This window comes from Puntigrus tetrazona, chromosome 5 (genome assembly GCF_018831695.1).
Source record: "Puntigrus tetrazona isolate hp1 chromosome 5, ASM1883169v1, whole genome shotgun sequence".
In the NCBI taxonomy this organism is placed as follows: Eukaryota; Metazoa; Chordata; class Actinopteri; order Cypriniformes; family Cyprinidae; genus Puntigrus; species Puntigrus tetrazona.
The window spans coordinates 11,499,807-11,513,639 of NC_056703.1; the positions used below are offsets into that span (position 1 = coordinate 11,499,807).

The following is a 13,833-nucleotide window of genomic DNA, read 5'->3' on the forward strand; positions in this document are numbered from 1 at the left end:
AGACTTTCTTATATTAAAAACAAAGCCCTGCTCAAATTTAAAAAGTAACATGAAAGTAACACAAAAGTAACTCAACATTACTTTTCATAAAAATTTACTAAGTAATGTAATTAGTTACTTTTTTAAGGAGTAAAGCAATATTGTAATGCATTACTTTTAAAAGTAATTTTCCCCAACACTGATTCAGTATATTTCCTTTTATAAAGTTATTAAAGTAAAGTGATTTAGTCAAGAGCATTGAGAGGTGTTATGTCATGTTGTCATGTTATGTTATGTTGCTGTTCGATTAACATGAATGACAGACAACAGAAACATTAGACTGCTGTCACTTTAAGAGCTGACACTAAGCGCTTTCACTTAAACTACCGTGTTTATGAGAATACGTGCAGAGACGGGCATTTTGTTTCATAAAAGTGTATGTATTTAACCATCCAAGGCCTATAAAGCAGCAAAATGTGCATATCATGTGCATATATCATAATCATTGAGTTCTCTTTAACTGCTGATTGCATTTCAGAAAATGTTTTTAAACCACAATACTTAAAAACGCATGCAAACGTCAAGTTTTCATGGTTATGTAGCACAGCAACCTCAAGTAAACACGTAACGGCGATAAAGGCAATCATCCAAAGTCTCTACTGGTTGGCAGATCGCTATATCGCTCACCCCAGCTGGATAAAATGACTTAAGAATAAAAAGGACACAGTTGCACTGAAATATTTATGTGCAATAAAACAATGCCCACTGATAACTTCTAACGATAAATCTTTCAGTTTTTATGCACATGATTCTCGTGTCTCTTCTTCTTGGGTTGCTGCCTGCTGCTTGTTGCTATGCTTTTCCTCATTGCTAACTGACTGATGCAGCGCTCATGGTTGCTAAGGGCAACACTATCGTCGTTTTCTCAAAACACACTCTTGGTCCTCCATTAGTCAAAGGTTTTTAGACGCGTGTGTGACTGATCTCTGTCCTGCCCTCTAGTGAAAATAACCGCACCAGACTAACATACTCTGCAACTATATTTGGAAAAAATGTTTTTTACTTGTCTGGCATTTGTTTGGTGTAATAGCTGATTTCCATGTAATTACTTTCAATTGCATTAATATAATAACAGAAACAAATTATCATTAGCTTCACATTAAGGCTATTTTGTGCATATTTTTGATTGACAGCCGCTGTCCACAAGCCCATGCAGTGGTTCTCCCACGCCCCCCAGCACGCTTGGGTCGGTGGGCCTCTCACCTGGAGTGGACACACCTGGAGGACATGATGTGTTTATTCTTTCCCCCGTCTACGGACACAGGTATTCACATATGAAATATAAGATGTATTCAAAACGGTTTAATTTAGCATGTTGGTGTAATTTTCACTTTTTTCCTTTCGTTGGCTCTTTTTCTCACTCATTTAGAGAGGATGATCTGGATCGGGGTGGGTTTGGTGTGTTTGGCTCAGATTCTCCGGGGTATTATGTAGAACAGGAAGTACTAGGGGGTCAGTACTTCCCCCTCCTGGAAGAGGATTCTGGGAGAAATACCGGACTGCGACGCAGAGATCGCACCCCAACTCACAGTAAGCAATGCAATTAGAAATATGCAAAAAGAATGAAAATACTAATAAATAATATTTACATTTAAACAGAAATCTTAATTTAGTTATTTGTATGTAATTATTATTGATGTCCTTAAGTAGTTTATTATAAGAAATATTTTTAAAATTTTTTGTACAGGATGATTTCAATTGCCATGTATCAGTTTAAATTTAGAAAACTGTTCTGTAAAAATTATTATCAGTTTTTTTTCTTTGCTACTGTCCTAATTCATATACATGAGGTACTCTCAATTCAGAACAACAAACTATGGTACATGCATGCTGTCTCTATACTACATACAGAATACGGCATTCTCTGTTTTAAATAATATATGAAACCGTGCACCGTTTCATATATTATTAAATAAACTGTTGTATGCTTATGCGAAGTTGCACAATGTACATCTTACATCATGTCTGGAAGGCCATTTTTTAAGCTGGACATAGATGCAGTGCATTACGGGAGATTAAGCCACTAGGGAGCTCCGGCTTTAAAGTGCAAATCTCAGCCATTTAGTATGTTGTCATTGCACTACAACGTGCACTGTATTACACGCCGAGAGAATAGATGCTCTGAAATGCACCAGTACATACACAGATACACACTTAAATGTTCATCTCTGCCTATAGGTGACATCCGACAGGTTTCAATGGGAACTGAATGGCTGGCAGAGCCTCAAGAATCCGGAGTTTACAAAAGAGGAAGCAGAGGTGATGATTTTACTTTGCTGGGACATTTAACCAATTAAACACTTTTTACTCCACTGGCAGCAACTTGTACTTTAATTTAAAACTCATGTGCCTTATTGTTATTGTAGACGTTGTTGCTACCTGGTCTCATGGCATAAATATACCTTAGTGCACTTTTCTACTTTTGGAGACACAAAATATGTACCAACACGTACATATCACTTAACACTATTGGGTAGGTTTAGGGTTGGATTTGGTGTAGAGCAAATTTCCAACACGAGTATTAACTTTTAGCAACAAATATTTGAATTCTGAACCGCCGCAATACATACCTATATCATGTACTGAGCTCATGTACTGAACCTGTGTTTTAGCACATTGCTGGAAATGTGCTGTAAGGTACATAAAAATGGTTTTGTACAAAAAGTGCACAGATATACATATTTTTAGGAGACCAGGTTGCTTCTGACACCCACGGTCAATGCTGATTTTCTGATTTTATCTTTCTAGCAAGGAAATTAAAAGTGGTCCACTTAAAAATGCCATTAACAGTTCTGTCTTTTAAAAAATGGACAGATGTTGGTCTATGTGAGGATTTTAGGTCAGAGCTCAGTGTTGGCAATAAATGCTCCATCTCTAATGCTTACAGTATCACTAGGAAAGAGCGGTGTAAGCCAGTGGGTAGGTTTCCCACTCATATTTCATAGGAAATATGCACAATTTTTGCATTACAGGAGATTAAGCCACTAGGGAGCTCCGGCTTTAAACTGCAAATCTCAGCCATTTAGTGCATTTCATAGGAAATATGCACAATTTTCTTGCCTTAAATTTAAAATGTGCGACTCATATTCAGATGAAAATATAAAAATCACATTACTAGTTTTCTTAATATGTGAATATCTTTGTTCATGTTGGTTTCAATCTATTAAGTACAATCTATTACTAACTACAATCTATTTTATTGCATTATATGGCAATATCCTGGCATTTGCAGTGTAAGTTGATTTCAATGTGTATGTGAAGAACGTAAATGTCACAAAACTACAGAACTGACACTTCATCAGAACAGAGAACAAAAAGCTGTAAGGTGGTGACTTTGTTCTAGTGAACTTTGGAACCAAAAGCAGGAAATACTATTACGCTGTGAATTGTAAGAGTAGCAAAGAGTAAGACTGACTTCTTTGAAGATGCCACCTGAGCTTCAGAAAGCAGGAGGAAATGTAAACGATCATTATCGCTGCTGTTGGTTGTTCAGTACGGTGTAACTTTTTTTGGACTATATTTTAGAATGTCAATGACAGTTGTCCAACTTTACTTTTTGGTTTTTGGGGTGTGAAAAGTGACGTATAAACATGCCAAATGATTAATGTATTGCTTCCTTGTTTGTGGAAACACAGCCCTAAGAATAGAACAGAGATTGTGTAGGTGACAGTGGCACAGATATAATTAGAAAGAAACCTCCTTGAGGGGAAATAAACCTCTAAAACCTCTCTCACACAGACAGGAAGGCGTCAGAGTAGTTTCGTGCTGTGGCAGCTGAAGTCATGAAGAGTTGAATATTTTGCAATACGCTCATGTTGCCATTATAATGTCTTTGGCTCAGAATGTGACTCGCTGTTTGGTTTCTGTCTTTGCTCATCAGATTCTGATTCCTCCCTCTTGCGGTTCCTCAGTGATGATAGGATTTTGTTGATCCAGGAAGAGGCAGAGTTTTCCCAGCGTGACACTAGCAGGCGATCCAGAAAGAAGAGCCGAAACCCCAGCAGTCCCAGTTTTCCCATTAGTCCCTCTATGCTTGCCCCTCCTGTGCGTCTGGACACAGGTCCCCCTGAAGGGCTGCCCTTCCCTGTTCCAGACTCGAATACGATGCCACACTACCATGTAGGTGAAAATGTTGAATCTGATCTGAGCTGGGGCTGTTCGTACGCAATTGTTTGATGTCAGTCAAAATCAGTTTGGTCTGTGTTTAAACTTTTGAGGCATACCAGGCATTCTGACATTTATACTTGTTTAATAAAAAACAACAACATAAAATTGCCTCATCTATTTACATACTAGCCAAATTATTGATCTATAATTTGATCACGTGACTGTACACACTCACACGTCTTTGGAACAGTAGTTTTTTTTCATAACACTGAACAGGAAATTCAAATCGGTCTTCCTCTCTTTCACTTGTCCTCTTTCTCATTCTGTTCTTTGCCCCAGAGAGCTGCAGACACACTCCGAGCAGATGCTGATAGGTAAGTTAACTTCATACCTTCCTTAAATGATCATATTTGTTTATGTTATTGAATTATTATCCCCTGGGTTGACTTTTTAACACGAGTGAGTAAAGGTTACAACCAAAAATTCTGTTATTTTCAGCTTTGTCCACAATAATTCTTTGTAAACGCTGCCTTGAGGAAAAAAAGTGCTTACGCATGAGTTATGGGTTGATGTTGGGTCTAATATCGATTTGAACCGGTCCATGCTGTAATATGGGGCTCTTTGCATAGTCTGCATTACATTGCGACAGACTGACGATAACATATCATAATCTACCCTGCCATGTGTCACTCAAATGGTTTAAATTGAACTGAATAATCTTCAGCCTCCCCCATATTTTATTCTCATAATTAGAGCTTCTGGTGTAATTTGGTTTTTTTTTACCTCATAAATCCAAGGATTTAAAAATGAGATGTTTTTGGAGAATAGCAATCTATGTGTTGGAGTTCTTAAATTGACAGCATGTCGTCTTAGTACAACAAAATACCAAGGAGAGGTGGTGCATGCTTTTGTTACAGCACACAACATTCACCACAGTGAGGATCTTAATGAACTGCTGTTTATTTAAAAATGAGGAACAGAAATTCCTTGGCTGCATTTTTAAGGAGTTTTTTATTTCCTCTGAAGCTGTAAGAGTCTGATTATGTGAAAAGAGTCCGTATGAACATGGAACAGAATCTCTGTTTTTCTGCCATTACGATGCGCAAAGAGAATTAGATTAAGAGCATTGTCTGGATGCCTGAGTTGTAGTCCTTACTATTCTGAAATTGTGTGTGTGTGAGAGAGAGAAGCGGGTATTTGTGAGCATGAGCAGCTGTGCTAGAGTGGTTTCAGTTAGAATATGTTATGAAGTTAACCTCAAACCCCAGCATGTGACCGAGTCAAAAAAAAGATTCTTGCTGCTGGTGAAAATAAATTACACTGCTATGCTCAGGCACTCCTAATAAAACACCACTGAAAACAGGACTCTCTTCTTGTCTGACTGTCTCATTGTCTCTCTCTCTATACAGATATGCCAGTTCAGGACTTGACCGGCAAGCAGGGGCATCAATGAGGAAGGCAAGTGCATTTACAGCATCAGTAGAGTTCATGGAAATATGTATTGTTGGGAACAATTTGCAGTAGGTTTTCTTTTTACGGACTGTACATTTCTTTCTGCTGAGTTTTATTGGCAACAATTTTTAGAAATTAGTTGATGAACACCAGGTTTGGACTTTTTTCACTATTAGATAGGAACAATTCATGTTTTAGGTCCTTATTTATATCTATTTTTATATAAACAATACTGTTACATATAAATATGCTATTTACCTATACTGTTAATTATATATTAATAAATTTTGTTTTAAGATTAGCTCATGCTCAGGATACTTTGAAGAAATTGTAGTAACGAAGATATATTATTTTTATTACTTAGTAAATTATTATTTTTTAATTTGTAATATATATATGCAAGGAGGAACATGTATTTTTCTGTTATTGTTATAGTACTTTATAATGCATTTTAAAATAGAAATCCTGAAGGCTTTCGTTTATGAGATGACACAAGCAATTCTTTGTCCCTTACGTGTCCTTCTCCTCTCTCTAGTCTGTACATTACGCCTCTCTGAGGACCAAGCCCAAGAAAAAAAGCAAAGGTAAAATGAGATGCGATGCATACAATCTTCTGGGTTTATTTTGAGCTCTTGGGTTGTGTGTTGTGTTACACTGTGCTGTGTTTGTCAAGAACAATATTAATCACAATGTTATTTTGTTGTTTAATATGCTGTGTGTGTAGGTTCCCTCAGCAGTGCCAGCAGGAGGCGTATTGCTTGCAAAGATCTGGGTCATGGTGACTGTGAAGGCTGGCTATGGAAAAAGAAGGACGCCACAGGCTACTTCACACAGAAATGGAAGAAGTACTGGTTCGTTCTCAAAGACTCCAACCTGTACTGGTACACCAATCAGAACGTAAGTAAACAAACACAATTTCTTCTCTTGGGTTATTTGTAGTATGTATGAAAGCGTATAGCGTTCAATGTTTTATCCATTGCCACCTTAAATATTTCTGGATTCAGCTTTAAAGTCATCCAGCCGGTCAACCTCTACCATTATTACTCATTGCATAATTATCAGCACTTTCATTGTCTGCTGCTTTCAATGATGGCCTGATCACAGGCTGAAAATGGGAAGCAATGTTTAGTTTCTCAATTTTAGGGAAAATATGTGCATTTATAATATCATGTAATTGCCCCAGTTATGATACCAGAAATGATTGCTTTTGTTCTTTATTTCTTTGCTCAGGATGAGAAAGCAGAGGGCTTCATCAGTTTGCCAGAGTTTCGGATAGACAGAGCAATTGAGTGCAGGAGGAAACAGTGAGTGTTAGAGGACAACAATAGTCACTCTTTCTCTCTACGGTGTTGGGTTTTGCTATTTTTTTTGGTGGGTCTGTGTTTGAAACTCATCGGCTAACGCAAATTAGGTCACTGCAGAAATGGTGTACTTTCCTTTACAAAACACACACACACACACACACACACATATACACACATATACACACATATACACACATACGTAAACTAGATATTTGGGTTTAAATGGTGTCTTTTTCTTTGTTTTTTTTGTTTCAGTGCCTTCAAAGCATGTCATCCCAAAATTAAGAGTTTCTTTTTTGCTACAGATCATTTAGAGGAGATGAACAGGTCAGTGGTTTTAGAGCCCGTTCAAACATCAGCTCCCCACTCTGTTATTTCCTCTCACGTCTGTGTTTCCTGTTTCAGGTGGATGAATCGTTTAGGCTTGGCTGCGATTGGCTACACGCCTGATGATCCGGTACCACGTCCTGATGAAGGTGAGATCACATCCTGAGATGTAATCTAGATTTACCATTTCATTGTTCTGTAAGCTGTTGAAAAGCCTAGTCAATTATAAACTATAATGTGAAGTATATGTAATTATGATATTTTTATTTAGATTACTGGAGTGAGAGTGACCAGGATGAAGTTGATGGCTCTATGACGCTCAAACAGGAAGCCACGTACCACCACAACCCTCCTGTGAGTGTAAACTCGCATCTAAATACACACTTGCTTACAGTCAGCCTACTTTCATTTTCAGAAACTACTTTTAATTCTACTGTCGCATTTTCACAATATTGGTTTTGGAGCTCATTGACAATTTCCACTTAAACCTCAAATCAGGAACCAATAAAATCAGAAATCAAGCATCAGGATAATTAAAGGATAATGGATTTTTAAAAAAAATTTGCAATATAAAACTACATGGCACAAATCAAGATTTGTTTTCTTAGAATCAACAAATATAAGAATCCATTGTTTATATTCCTATTCACTCCAGCCACTGTCTAAAATTGATCTGCAAATTGATTTACAAATTAGATTTTTTGAATGCATGTATGTATGTATGTATGTATGTATTTTGAAAGAAATTCGGATGCATAAAACGTATTAAAGTGGCAGTGACATTTAAACAAAATGGAAGAAAATTTATCTTCAAATAAATAATAAATATTACATGAGCAACAAATCAGCATTATCATGTGACATTGAAGATATGAGTGATGGCTCCTGAAATGTGTTAAAATTGAAAACAGTCATTTTTAACAGAAATAATATTTGATATATATTCTTGTAGCTACGATTGAATCACTGATGTCATTAAAAAAATCATGCTAACCCAAGACGGTTGTACGGTTGTATACATCACCATTTAAAAAAAAAAGGAAATAGAAAAAAAATATTACAGAAATCCCATCACAACCTTAATAGGTCCAAGTTGAAATCTGTAAAATAAACATTTTATCTGTGTGAACGAATGTAGAGGAATGTGGTGGAAAATCTACGCTGGAGGAAAACAAATAGTGAACTGACTCTGTCACTCTCTCTCTGTCTGTCATCTTTTACCTCTAGCTTTCTGACCGACACCTGACAATGATAATGACCATTGTTTTTTTTGTCCTCAGGCAACTTCGTCCAGTCCATTTCCTGAGCGCCATTTTTCCAGCGGTTCCACATTCTCGCATTCCTCCGCCGAAGAGTCGCATTCTTCCTGCCGATCCTCCCATCGAGAACGCCGCTCATGGCAGGACCTGATTGAAACCCCCTTGACCAGCACAGGCCTACACTACCTTCAGACCGCAGAAGAGGAGGAGCCAGCCCTGCTGTCACCTGACCAGCACCGACAGGCCACGCTCCCCGCCCAGCGTCGGCGTCCTCTTGAACGTGACGGGCCGTTTCCGTTGACGGACAGCGAAGAGTCCCGGCCTCGCCATCACACTCACAAGCAGCGCAGTCAGAGCCTCCCTCGCCACCGCGACACACACGGACACTCGCACCGCAGCACCCGTACACACGCCCACGCACACACACACGGCACCCTGAGGCCGAGGACTCATCTCCATGAGGAGGAGGAGGAAGAAGAAGAGGAGGAAAAGCAGGTTCGCAAATCTAGCAGTAGGAGGCCTGAGAGCGAAGAGAAAGTGTCCGATGGCACGGACGGCCTGCAAGAGCTGTACAGATCATTGGAGCAGGCCAGCCTCTCAGCTTTCGGCCAACAGAGGCCTTCCACTAAACAAGAGTTCAGACGCTCCTTCATCAAACGCAGCAATGACCCCGCCACAAATGAAAGACTGCACCGCATTCGAGTTCTCCGCTCCACGCTAAAGGTAGTTGACCTTTTATACTTTTGGGTTTGGAAAGCGGACGGAAACTGGGTAAACTTCTATTATAAACTCCACTTCAATCATGCGTTTTTGTAGATGAATGTAATACGACACAAAATGTAGTGTTAGTATGCTACTGTGGTGAAAGTTTAAGATCTGCATGTTTTTTAATGCTTATAAAAGTTTCTTATGCTCACCAAAATGTTTTTTTGAATAAAATGCAGTAAAATGTATTTATTGTAAAATAACCACTTTCTATTTTGATGCATTTTAAAAATATAAATTTATTCTTGTGATAATGATTAAAAAAAAAGAATGGCATTTATTCGAAAAAGAAATCTTTGTTAACAAATTTCTAGTGTTATCTTTGATCAATTTAATGCATACATTCTTAAAAGGATAGTTGGTATATACAATTTTTTTTTTAAGAATCATACTAACACGCAGTGGTTGAATAGTAGTAAACATTATCTCTTACGAAAATGTATCTTCATAAACAAATTTAGAAGAAACTAACCTACAATTCTAGAGGACTCACATAAATATTTGGTGAGTAATTGTCACCTTCCATCTGGTAAGAGTGTAGGAACTACCTGAAAAGCAAAAAGACATGCTTTAAATGTTATTAGCTTAGCTCATGAATATTAATTAGGTTAATGTTAACATTAACTTAATGTTTCTTTAGTAGTGTTAACCGAAAGATCTTCACATTCTGTCTATGAACTAGTAGTTGACAGAAGCATCTGCTTGGTCTTAAGCCCCTCGTTACAATATGATTATTTTTGATAAAGTGTCTTAATGACGTCCTGAGTGATTATTCAACCTCTCTCTTTCCCCTTGAACAACAGGCAAAGGAGGGCGACTTGGCGATAATCAGTCAGTTGCTGGACGACCCTTGTTTGACCTCAAGGAGGTTTCGTGAATGGAAGCAACGAAACCACGAGCTCTTCCTGGATATCTGTGAGTTCAGCTCTGCACCACTGGAACCGCCCAGCGAGTCCAACGACCTTTCACCTCTCTCGCCAACGCTGATGATGCACACTCACTCTTTCATAGAAACGCACGTGTGAAACACAGTCACGCACACACACAACTAATAAACAGTCACATGCTAAAATACAGACATAAAGGTATATGAATAACGTGAGTCGTGCGTTTCAAACCCAATCACACAAACACACACACACACACACACACACACACACTTTGAAAAACACTGTGGATCCAGACTGTCTTCACTTTTTCCTTGACGGATGACCCGATACTGCCCTCCTCTTGACTGCGAGTGACACAGGATAGAACCAATACACTGTAAGATCAATGTCAAAGAACTGACCCAGCCTCCAGAACTACTGCAGACAGACACGCAGCCACTGAAAGGTGACTCAAACTGCTCAAACGTCACGGAAGCGAAAGTGTTACCTGCACATTTACGGCTCACTGCAAACTCTGTACAATATATTTCATCACGGCCACATTTTGAGACGGATGAAAGAAAGGCCCCGTGAGGTGCCCACTGCATGCCTGAAGAAACATCTTTTCAGATTAATTGAAAACCTGTTGAACAAAGTAGGACCGTATATGAAACAAATCTTTTATTTTTCTCTCTGATTGGAGTTAAAAAATCTTTTTTTTTGATATACAAGTCTTCTGCAGATTTTGTTTGTTCGTTTATTCATTTTATATATTTTTCATTTGATTTTTGTTTTTGATTTCCTTCCCTCGGAATGCTGCAGGAAGAGCACTCATGTAGCCATGGGCAACAGGCTTTACTCTGTTACCAAGCAACACCGCCCTACTGTGTTACTCTATACAACTCTCAAAGCAAACAAGAGTGTAGGAAAGTGTGTGTGCGTGTGTGTGTGTATGTATGTACGTGTGCACGTATGTGTGCGTGTGTATTAGAGATATGAGAGAAAGACAGTAAACGAGTCAGTTGGATGCCGAAGAGTCTCTTTTTGAGAGTTTGATGACATTTGCATTCGGGAAAAGATGAACTCCTGGCAGGTAGTAACGTGTTTAATTTGGCTTCTTTAGAATATTTATATTATAGCTAAACTCATGCATGGTTTAAAAAAGTATTACTATATGCTATCAGGCCAGAGAACAGTCTGTATATAAGAACATATTATTTGCATAGCTGCATCCTCTGTTTAAAACTGTGAATTGTACTCGTGAATGCAATCTTTTGACTCTGCGAACGCAGAACCTTTCTACTCTCTATTTTTTTCTACAAAAAAAGAAGACAAAAGATGAAAAGCTTTGCTTCTCTGATGTTATGACTGTTTTTGCTTGTTTCCGGGTCTTTGCTGGTCATTACCTCTGAGCTATGGGCTACATTCAGGTCGTTAATTTCTGTTTGCTAATGTACGTGTCCCTTAGACAGACTCCACAAGCCTAAAACCAACATTTTTTCCCCCCCTTTCGCAATTCTAGACGTCAGTGGCTCAGGATTCTAGAATTGGATAAAGTAAAACGGGAGAGAATTAGAGGTTAAAATAAAAAATAAAAAAATCAATTGGTTCATTCTCGGCGGTGGAGCACAAAACGTCCCCTTTCCACATGTCGTGTGTGTGTGTTCTCAATCGTCCACATTACAGACACATTGGTTTTAAACGCAGCCCTGCATATGTGCTCAGTGTTACAGTTAAGTTTGATTGTCACTTTTTTGAATCTTGTGGGATGTATTTTAATTGAATAGAATGTACTCATTCAATGGCTTGTTAATTGTAAATTTCATTAGAACAAACACACACTGCCCACACACAGACAATACTCTTACGTCCGTGGTTGATGCTTTCTTACCAAAGCGACTCTCAAAATCACATCTGCCCATTGCAGTTACCTTTTTAACGATTATTTTTATGTAGAATGTTACACTTCACTGTGTTTCATCTCATGAGGTGTGTGTGTGTGTGTGTGAGTGAGCGAGCGAATGCGTGTTATCAAGGCCATCGGGGTTTCACTGTGGTTTTAAGGGCATGTCCCCCCTCTCTCCCCCACACGGCTATGCTGTATAAGGTGTAAGTTGCACTGCAACATTGAGACGGAACATATTGCTCTTTTTTCAAGGTTTTCTTTCAAAAATTCCCCTTCTGTATATTAAAACACCAGGAAGAGCCTGATATTTATTCACAGTATTATTCAAAGCTAACCCTCTTTGCTTTCAGAAATATAAATACATATATAAATATATATAATACAGATTGTAAAATGTTAAACTAATAAACTGAGTTCTCTGCACTCTGCATTTGTGTTTTGTGATGCTTTCCAATGGTCTCATCTTGTGTCCAATGTCCAGTGAAATCTCAGGCTGATTTCAGGCTTTGTTTGTACGTTTTGAGTCTTTTTAAGGTTTGGTAGATTATATATATATATATATATTTTTAAATTTACATAGCCGTTTCGCTGTAAAATAATGCCATAGTCGGCAATTCTACGCTCAAATGTACGTTTGGGGCAGATTTGGGGCCAGAATTGCAGTATCCATTACGACCACTAGCTGGCAATACTACATCCTGCATGTTTAATCTGTATGATCCTGCCACTTCCAGTCATTAGAAAACGCAGCATATTGCTGTCAAGGAATCATGCTGTGTTTACATAGCTGTTTTTCTGAAAAATAACGCTATAGACAGTAATTCTGATCTGAAATGTGCGTTGCGGGACGGAATGCCTGTTTTTGCAGTAGGCCTATCCATTTCAACCAGTAGCTGTCAATCTTACACACTGCAGCTTTAAGGCTAGCCCTAGACTAAAATACATGTTTAAACGGTCTGAAATGAAAATACCTTGCTCTCACATCTTAAAATATGTCTGTGCTATTGTCTCTGAGATGCACGCCTGAAATGTTTTTCTAGGCCTGGGCCTATAGTCTTGGATTAAGTTTAGCCCCCATCTGTGAAACCAAGCCTAAATGTATTAAAGCTAATTAATATCCTTTTACATTCTGATTACAAAACTTTCCTTTTGGCATCTTAATTTTTAAATGCCCTCAATGACTTAATCCCACAGTTATGGGATTAAATCTACCAATCTCTGTGTAAAATAAATAAAGTAATTTTACTCTTCTGTACTTTGGCTGGTTTAATCTGGTCCCGTTGCTGGTTTATGCTGGTCCTTCGCCAGCACATGAACAGTTTAAACCGGCCAAAGTCGTTGAGGGCATTTTTCAAAATTAAGATACCAAAAGGAATGTTTTGTAATCAGAATCTAAAAGGATATTAATTTAAACCAGCATCAAGTTTCACAACACACATAACCAGCATATTCTTATTTTTTCTGCAGAAAGATAAACATGTACAGTGATGAAAGGCAAAATATTAAATGTCAAGGATGTATATTTACTGATTAATCCACTATTTTGGAGAGGAAGGTCAAAGTGTCACTTTTCAGAGCCTAAGTAAAAATTCAGAAAGCTCTGTATTTTTTTTTACACAGATTGGTAGGTATAATCCCATAACTGTGGGGTTTAGTCATTAAGGGGATTTAAAATTAAGTTAAATGACTGTTCTCAGCATGCTATGCATTTTTTAACGGGCCTCAGACAAGAGGCTTTTACAGACGTTCACTACAGCGTGTCATGACAAGACTAATCCAAACACATTCGTAAAGGACAGTATATC

At 38.2% G+C, this 13,833-nt stretch overlaps 1 protein-coding gene across 1 annotated transcript in view; it reads left to right on the plus strand.

The window, feature by feature from the left end:
* Window positions 1–12,456, plus strand: part of si:ch211-26b3.4 (connector enhancer of kinase suppressor of ras 2) — a 39,151-nt gene extending 26,695 nt beyond the window's left edge. Inside the window, exons 10-23 of the mRNA XM_043240208.1 lie at window positions 1,173–1,303; window positions 1,409–1,569; window positions 2,218–2,298; window positions 3,920–4,158; window positions 4,486–4,520; window positions 5,556–5,604; window positions 6,134–6,182; window positions 6,323–6,495; window positions 6,829–6,902; window positions 7,158–7,229; window positions 7,308–7,378; window positions 7,501–7,583; window positions 8,510–9,211; window positions 10,057–12,456. Of these exons, the coding sequence (XP_043096143.1) occupies window positions 1,173–1,303; window positions 1,409–1,569; window positions 2,218–2,298; window positions 3,920–4,158; window positions 4,486–4,520; window positions 5,556–5,604; window positions 6,134–6,182; window positions 6,323–6,495; window positions 6,829–6,902; window positions 7,158–7,229; window positions 7,308–7,378; window positions 7,501–7,583; window positions 8,510–9,211; window positions 10,057–10,278 (2,142 nt within the window). The 3' untranslated portion in view covers window positions 10,279–12,456. The remainder of the gene's footprint in view (window positions 1–1,172; window positions 1,304–1,408; window positions 1,570–2,217; window positions 2,299–3,919; window positions 4,159–4,485; window positions 4,521–5,555; window positions 5,605–6,133; window positions 6,183–6,322; window positions 6,496–6,828; window positions 6,903–7,157; window positions 7,230–7,307; window positions 7,379–7,500; window positions 7,584–8,509; window positions 9,212–10,056) is intronic.
* Window positions 12,457–13,833: the final 1,377 nt, after the last annotated feature.